At 41.5% G+C, this 8,809-nt stretch overlaps 1 protein-coding gene across 1 annotated transcript; it reads left to right on the top strand.

Moving 5' to 3' along the window:
- Window positions 1–2,402: 2,402 nt before the first annotated feature.
- Window positions 2,403–6,997, top strand: LOC123434997 (COP9 signalosome complex subunit 1-like). Its single transcript, XM_045115547.1, has 6 exons — window positions 2,403–2,886; window positions 2,995–3,315; window positions 4,023–4,139; window positions 4,234–4,319; window positions 6,291–6,525; window positions 6,618–6,997. Exons 1-6 carry the CDS (start codon window positions 2,515–2,517, stop codon window positions 6,795–6,797), a joined length of 1,311 nt encoding a protein of 436 aa, XP_044971482.1. The 5' UTR covers window positions 2,403–2,514; the 3' UTR covers window positions 6,798–6,997.
- The last annotated feature ends 1,812 nt before the right edge of the window (window positions 6,998–8,809 follow it).

Genomic DNA, 8,809 nt, shown 5'->3' with positions numbered 1-8,809 from the left:
CTACAAGATGCTCCTTGAGCTGTTCGACGGAGGAGGAAGATGGAGCAGCCGGCTCGCTATCTGCCTCTCATGTATGAGTGTGTGTGTGTGTGTGTAAGAATGGCCGACGCTCTGCATGCAGGGGGGCCACGGGTTTATAGACGACCCCCCCCCGACCTACAAAATGGATATTAGGTACAATATGGGGGGGGGGGGCTGGCAGCCTCTCCGGCTGGCTAGAGGGCCCACTGATGATTAGTCTTGTCAGCGGTACGGCCGTTTCCACTGTAGCCACGTCGGGCCACGTAATGGAGTGGGTGGTGGCGTGCGGGTACTGTACACGGTTGACGGGTTGCAGCCGACATCGGTTAGCGGTACGACCGTCACCACTGTAGCCATGCGTATGCTTCTCCATCGTACCCGCGTTGAGGTACTTTCGCCTTTAATTGAAGGCCCCCGTCACATCATGAGTATCGATGCGACAGGTGCCCTCCAGCCGGCTGGGTGCTAGCCATCCGGCCATAGAGTAGACGGCTACGCTCCTAGCCGGCAAGGACCACGCAGCCGACCAGGAGGAACCAACGGTTGAGGAAGCTTTCGCCCCTCTCTACACCAAAGTGTGGGGGAGTAGGCTTGATGAGCCTAGCCCGGGGTTATGCCCCCGTCAGACGCGTTGGAGTTGCTCTAACTACTTAGCTCGACAAGGACCTCTTAATGTCACTAGTGAACCATGACGCCAACTTCCAACATCTTGCCGCACCGGCATGTGATGTGCCAAGCTCTGCGCTCCAGCGATTCTAGTCGCATGTCGTGGACAACGGGAATGGGTGTCGGCTACAGAGACGAAGATCAAGTCATAGTCATCGGCGGAGAGGGCAATCGAGTCGAGGCCGGCGTGAATACCACGAGATGACCGAGAGGTTACTACACACAAATTGAAGCATGCCGTAAATGCCAACGATCGGCTATGTTATTGTTGTTATTAGTATGATTGCCACTCCTCTAATGAGAGTTAAGGTTACAATGATTCTTCGTAATAACTATTTTCTCTGTATCTAAATACTTATAGTTGGGGAAAACTAAATCTAGTTTTATCCAACTACAAGTATTTTGGTACAGAGGGAATAGATTGAGATGAGGGATTAGATTGAGATGATGCATGCATGTAGAGTCAAGTTGATGTTGTACCTCTCTAACCTGAACATGCATGCAACGCCCTTTGAAGCACTAGCATGTCCTATGAAGACAACACAAATCATTGACAGAGCTAAGACGAAAAAACTGAGCGAAACTTGTTTTCGACGGAATGCCACGACAAGAAGCGTATCAAGCAAACAAGGGCCAGCCGGGCGACGGTACAACATACAACATCCAACCGTAACAATTTGATCATCATGTGGAAATGCAAACAATATCAAACAGAGTCAACGGTTCTGATGGTTAGCATCTGTGCATATGTTGCCATGCCCTCGTGGTCACATGTTCAAATACCTACATAAATATTTATATACACGCGCATACTTTCATTTTTATAAATATACACACGCACATCCTATCTCTATGAGCACATGTAAGAGACCGATCCGGCATATCATTTTAAGATTTACAAAGTCACTATAGTCGCTTCATCGTTGCCGAAAACGTCTTCTCTTACTGAATGTGCACCACAGAAAATCATAAAATAAATTCAAAAATAAATATAGGTCTTACAAAGATGGAGAGAGGACCCACATACATGTGGGTCTTATAGAGATGAAGAGAGGGCCGGCTGACGTGGCATGCCATGTATGCTGCTATATTCGTGAATCATATGCGTAATTGTATCTTTTTGTAACACAATACATATGTAAGTGATTATATACACGTACATACATTCATTTATATGAAAATACACATGTACATCATGTCCCTATAAGCACCTCCAAAAGATTAAACCGACATATAATCTGAAGATTTACAAAGTTATCGTCGACGGAAACGTCTCCTCTCACTGAATGCACATCATCAAAAATCCTGAAATAAATTCAGAAAAAAATACGAACATCACGACTTGAATCCTGATGGACCGGGCAGACCACATTCACTCTAACCATTTAATCACATCACATTCATTCTAACCATTTAATTACATGTTGGTTCGCTATATACTCCCTCCGTTCCTAAATATAAGACCTTTTAGAGATTACACTATGGACTATATACGGATTTATATAGACATATTTTAGAGTATAGGTTCACTCATTTTGCTCCGTATGAAGTGCATAGAGAATTTCTAAAAGGTTTTATATTTAGGAACGGAGGGAGTACATAATTGTATCTATTGATACATTTCTTGAGTTTGAGGACTGTTTTGGACCAAGCCAGCAAGTTCAGGGGGCAACCATGCATTTTACTCCGCAAACAGTTCTGCTGACGCCAGCGAGAATTTACGGATCAACCCCTCAACTTCTCGTTTCCAAACAAGTCCGGTTCTATCTCGCCGTCGCCTCCCCGCTCCTTCGCTTCCGCCCGGCCGTTTCTCTAGGGTTTAACGCCATGGACGTCGAGGATGAGCTCCCGACCGCGCCCGCACCCGCGGACGGCGGCGAGTCCTCGCACGCGCTGGTGTCCGGGGACCAGTTCGACGTGGAGGCGTACGCGGCTCAGTACTCGGGGCGCACGCGCGTGGCGCGGCTCCTCTTCATCGCGGAGAAGTGCGGGTCGGAGCAGATGCGTCTGGATGCGCTCCGGCTGGCCTACGACTGGGCCCTCAAGGGCGAGGACACGGCCCTCCACCGCGACATCTCCGTTAGGATCGCCGGCCGCCTCGGCTCCCGCTACGCCGTCGACCAGGCCTGGTCCGACGCCGTCGAGCGCCGCGCCCTGCTGCGCAAGGACAAGCTTGACAGCGAGCTCAATGTCTACAGGGTACCGGAACCCTAAACCTCGCTTCCTTTTTGTTCGTTTTAGGATTGTGTGGTCGCCATTTCTGCTTGCGACGCATTGGCTTGTGTTCTGAAATTGTTCCACCTGCAGACCAATCTGATCAAAGAGAGCATCCGGATGGGTTACAACGACCTTGGGGACTTCCACTATGCTCAGGGCCACCTTTCAGAGGCCTTCAAGAGCTATATCAGGACCCGCGATTACTGCACTACCTCGAAGCATGTTGTTCAGATGTGCTTGAATGTCATACTTGTTAGCATTGAGCTGGGGCAGTTTATGCACGTCTCAAATTATGTCATCAAGGCGGAGCAGACCCCAGACGATATGGATCCTATTACTGCCGCCAAGTTGCGATCTGCTGCTGGGTTAGCCTACATGGAAACAAACAAGTACAAACTTGCTGCCCGAAAGGTTAGTGCACTAGAATCTCCTCACGTTGTTGTTTCTATCCTAGCATTTCGTATTGCTACATCAGATTGGCAGGGATTCATAAATCATGTGCATTTAATCTGTTAACTTTGTAGTGTTCTGTACAATGGCTTGAATAGCTGATCTGTTTTAAAATTGCGACCGATGTGCTATTGGAGATTTCGGCAGTGATCTTTTAACCTGTGGTTTATTAGAAGTAAGGAGATGAAACAAATAAAGGGTTCCCCTAACTTTATTAGTCTAGGGTACATCTGCTATGTTTGTCAGTTTGTTTACTCCTTTTTCAGGAAATGTTGATCATTTATATACAAAACTGAGCAAATATGTGTTCTCTCGTCCTTTTCTCCTGACAAAATTCATTATGCTATAGATATATCAATTTCTACTTCGGGCTGGACATAATGCCAAATAATTGGTATCTACCAACTTTTACTTTTGTGAAGAACCACATAACAAACATGCCATTTTTTATGGTTCATTTAGTTATTTCATACTCACAGTTATGAAGGACAATTGATAATAATAATTGGTATCTACCAACCTTTTCTTTTGTGAAGAACCACATTACAAGATGCCATGTTTTATGTTTCGGATAGTTATTTCATACTCACACTTACGATGGACGATTGATAATAGTAATAGAACTGTTAAGTTGACTCCGAGAATTAAAAATGTGCCCCCTTCTGAAGTTTATAGAGACAGGATCAGAGCTAAGGACCAACTATTCTGAAGTTATAGCTCCACAAGATGTTGCTGTCTATGGTGCACTATGCGCGCTTGCTTCTTTTGATCGCTCAGAGCTGAAGGTTCGTCTTTGCTTGAACTATTTTTTTCCCTTCACATGGATGTTTTATGTTAAATGTTCTGTCTAAACCAGATTAATTTCCTCATTTGTTACAGAGCAAAGTTATTGACAACTACAATTTTCGCAATTTTTTGGAATTAGTGCCTGAAGTAAGGGAGCTGGTAAATGATTTTTATGCAAGGTACTAGGATGCAAGTGCTGCAATTAATTTTCTCCTTTAATGCTTTATTGAACTGCATATTTTTCTGCGGGATGAAGTTCTTTTTTAATCTACTAGCAAAAGGGCCCGTGCGTTGCAACGGGAGAAAAAAAACCATACGCTCTTAATTTATAAAAAATGGTCTATAATCTGAGTCTTCGTAGTTACGGCACAAACAGATATAGTCTTACCCTACAAAAGTTCAGTTCAAGATTCGACAGGTCTTCTCTTTTAACACGGCTTGCATGTAGATTTAATACATACAGTATAAAGAAACGGGCAAGTGACCTTCAATTTCATCTCCAATCCAGATTTTGTTGACGTGTTCATCCCCAATCGGGATTAGTACCACTATGAAAGAAAGACGAATAACGAATTATTTATTAAAATTACACCCTAGATAATTTTTTAATTAAATGTTTAACATGTAAAATAACATCATATTCAAATTCTACATATTTTGCTAGTCAAATTTCATATATAATATGTTAAATCTGGAGTTATGATTTAGAAGATATGAGTACATTTAATATATACTGCGGGTTTAATGTTAGAAATATCAGGGGGTTTTCTATAAAATAGCAAGACGGACTAAGAATACCTATTTCTTTTATTAGTAGGTATAGATTGGTCCTATAGCAATTAGTATTATGATAGGATATGGTAGGATTTCTGGTCTTCTAGATAACAGATGGGGATCTTTGGGTGAATTAAACTGTACAAGGTATATCTGAAGGAATGGCAGTGCAAAAAAAGATGACTGGCATATGAAATGTATGATTGCTTAATGAGTCTTGTTTTACTTGTTTAAGGGACCGTGACGTCAGCAGCAGGATAATTTATAGCTTATTCACATTGTTTTAGTACTATACAGTCGGTCCAGTATTTCGAACAGGGTAAAGTTTGGTACTCCAAATATACTCCCAGTTCCATGTTAGGCCCTGAAAGATTTTAAGGGATCATTTTGGTCCCAATTTGCACATTGCCTTAAAAAAGGTTCTTTGCGTCATAGGCAGGTAGTCTAGTTCCAGACGTTGTGTCATAATTTTTTGCTTAAATTTCACCTTTTATATCTGGACAAAATTTAGCACAAAAATCGAAGTTTGGGGGACCCAAAATAGTTCTTTTAGCCTGGAGCTCAAAGCTGCATTATCAAGATGCCAAATTTCTCCCAAATAGATAAATACCAAGCCACTTCTGGGCATTCCTGTTCTTTGGCGTTTTAAGTCTTCAATTATTTGTGAAGCCAATGATATAAATGATGATGTATCTTTTGTTAACATGCTCTGGCCATTGTCTGATTGTCAATTGACTTGCCATCCTATCATTTGTAAATGATGGATTTCTTTAACTTGAAAGAGAACATACTTCAGTTGTTCATTAGTCAGGTAAAATAAATTTCAAATGATTTTCCGTGAGACATCTCAAAGGCCACGTTCTGGGCCAAGCAGTTGCCTCAGTTAGCTGGGCATGCCGTCGAGCACCCTGTGCACCCATGCTCAAACCCTATTGCGCACTCTTAAAAGTGGAGGTCATAACTTTATGGCAGAATTATGAATTTGAAAAGAGAGGTCATTCTGTCATTCTCATTCCTTCCACATCCAGTAAGACAGCAGTTGCTCTCGTTGCTTGTCATTTGCACTGATACGATATGGTCATTGACTGGTGGATAAACTATAACAACTGAACCAACAAAAACCTGTCACGTTTTGGTTGTTGTTGCCTAAGGAATAGTTTCCTCACTTGTGGTCATTCACCTGCATTCTCACATTCTAGCTGGATTTATTATGAGATGTGTTGAATCTTCTACCAGATGATGTTGTTTATGCACTTGTGCAGTAGATTATTAATTCCTATGTTTTTTATGCTACTACGCCGTGCTGTTTTTTCTTCATAAGCATACATTTTTGTTCCTTATACATGTTTATTAACCAATCGCAAGATTGACACCAGCCGCTACGGGTCATGTCTGGGATATCTTGAGAAGCTGAAGTCAAACCTGCTGCTGGATATGCATTTGCACGAGCATATCGAAACTCTGTACAAGGACATTCGCCACAAAGCCATCATTCAGTACACATTCCCATTCATATCTGTTGATCTCAACTTGATGGCTGTTGCCTTCCAGACCTCTGTGTCCCTGTTAGAGAAAGAGTTGGCAGCGCTTATCACCGATAACAAGATACAGGTACCTGCCAAAAAAGATGCCTCGCGTAACATGCCTTGTGGAGCACTTCTAGGGCTAATTTGCTGATCTTGTTGTTTCTTAAATTTGTGCAGGCTCGCATAGACTCGCACAACAAGATTTTGTACGCAAGTCACGCCGATCAAAGAAACGCAACCTTCCAGCGGGCACTGCAGACGGGCAACGAGTTTGAGAGAGATGTCAAGTCCATGCTTCTGAGGGCGAACCTTCTCAAGCACGAGTACAGTCAGAAGGCAGCAGAAAAGAAGCTGTGAGAAAAAGTTCTGCAGAGTGCTAATGTTACCGCAGATACATGTGAAAAACAGTTCTTGATTTGGACCTGAGGTGCATTGAGAGATTTTAGTGATGATTCGTGCCATGGTCGAGTATTTCACATGACGACTTTCCATATTGAAGCCAAGATACTAGGTTTAAGTATGTTTTTGAGCACGCGAATATAATATAATTTCTGCCATGCACGTTCTTTTGTGCAGATCCTGTATTTGATCTGTACATAATTTTTGGCATTCTTTTACCACCACAACAACAACGACGACAAAGTTTTGGTTCTGAAAAAAGAACAGTTTTTTCTTCTTGAACAAGTTGGGGTACGCTAGAGTTGAAACCCATTTTAAACGATGTTGGATAAGCTTCTCTTTGATATGTGCTATCCTAAATATCTCACTTTTTTGTGTGGACACAAATTCATCTCAATACATGCATCTCTGCTTCATCTAAGTACTCCATCTGTTTCTAAATATAAGTATCTTTAGAGATTTCATTAGGAACTATATACGAAACAAAATGAATGAATCAACATTCTAAAGTATGTCTATATACATTCATATTAATCCGTTAGTGAAATCTTTAAAAAGACTTATATTTAAAAACAGAGTATTAGACATATCATCTTCTAATTAGCCAAAGTACAACATTACATGTCGAAACTCTCTTCTATAAAACCTAGTCTTTTAATTTTTATGCCACTCCTGTCCCATGACACCATTTCATGGCATTCTTGCCACATGACGTCAGAAGCTAGGCGCCATTTCATGTATCCAATTTTTATTTGATGGCTCACATCTTTATTGATATTATAATCTTTTAGTAGCATAACCTGATCTTTTAACTTTTATGGCACTCTTCCGTCACATACATCACTTTATGGCATTCTTGTCACATGACGTCAGAACCTTGGTGACACCTTTCTATTAACCTCGTTTGTCTATCGGCGACTAGCACCACATCATTCGTAAAGAGCATATGCCATGAAATATCTTATATATCCAGTGTCACTTCATCCATCACCAAAGCAAAAAGATAAGGGCTCAAAACTGATCTTTGGTGTAGCTATATTTTAATCAAAAAGTTATCAGTGTGGAATACTAGTCACAACATTATGATACATGTTCTTGATGAGAATAACTTTTGAAATTTCAAGTTTCTTCAAGGCCCATCGTAATCTTACCGTAGGCCTTCTTCAACTTGATGAACCCTATACGCAGATTCTTCTTTTGCTTCATGATCCTCCTTATAATTTGTCGTAAGAAGAAAATGATTTATTTTGACAATTCCTTTTGGAGTTGTCTTCGGTTTTCTGATGAAAATGTTGTTTCTTTGCTTGCGTATCTGTGTTGTTTGTGTGATGTCGCTTTTGACAGTCTACCACAGCCGCGCTTGAAATTAACAATGCTGATACTGGAGGGAACCGGATCCTCTAACATTGAAAGAAAAAGTTAGAGAAGTTAAAATACCCTAACTTGCCTACTTGCAATCGTATGATTAAGACTAAAATGACTTAAATTAATTTGTAAATTACCGATCGGCTGCGTATATTTATAAATAATTACATACAGACAAATTAATGGTGAAATAGAATTAATTTTAAATTATTTATATCTACAACAAATACCTACACTAAATAATCTGTCAACACTCCCTAACTTACCTTCTTTATTTTACACTAGGCCGACACTTTAGCACCGTGACTTTCCTTCACAATGTTAATGATGGATCCGGCCCCGTACTGGAGTGCGACCATCTAGCGCTTCAATTTGGTTGTGGAAGTGGAACATTCATCAGCACTTGCTTTCGGTTGCGGGGAAAATAATCCATTTCCTACATGAAGCCATTTCTTTAATCCGCACCGTCCAGTTTTTGGCTTGGCTTTGTGGAATCTCAAAGCTGTACCATGATAACCAATCAATGGCTGAAATCATACAGTACAAAGATGGATCTGTTTGGCACACAAATTTAAAAGTCGGCCGCGCTGTCAGGCACATGCAGG

Source organism: Hordeum vulgare, chromosome 1H, assembly GCF_904849725.1.
Source record: "Hordeum vulgare subsp. vulgare chromosome 1H, MorexV3_pseudomolecules_assembly, whole genome shotgun sequence".
In the NCBI taxonomy this organism is placed as follows: Eukaryota; Viridiplantae; Streptophyta; class Magnoliopsida; order Poales; family Poaceae; genus Hordeum; species Hordeum vulgare.
This window is presented reverse-complemented; position numbering and strand designations above follow the sequence as displayed.

What these genes read in the sequence shown, in the direction of transcription:
- LOC123434997 (XM_045115547.1), top strand. Translation starts at nt 2,515, where the DNA reads ATGGACGTCGAGGATGAGCTCCCGACCGCGCCCGCACCCGCGGACGGC. An exon ending in GTAAATGATTTTTATGCAAG is followed by an intron (nt 4,320 to 6,290) that starts GTACTAGGATGC and finishes GATTGACACCAG; the next exon opens with CCGCTACGGGTCATGTCTGG. An exon ending in TCACCGATAACAAGATACAG is followed by an intron (nt 6,526 to 6,617) that starts GTACCTGCCAAA and finishes AAATTTGTGCAG; the next exon opens with GCTCGCATAGACTCGCACAA.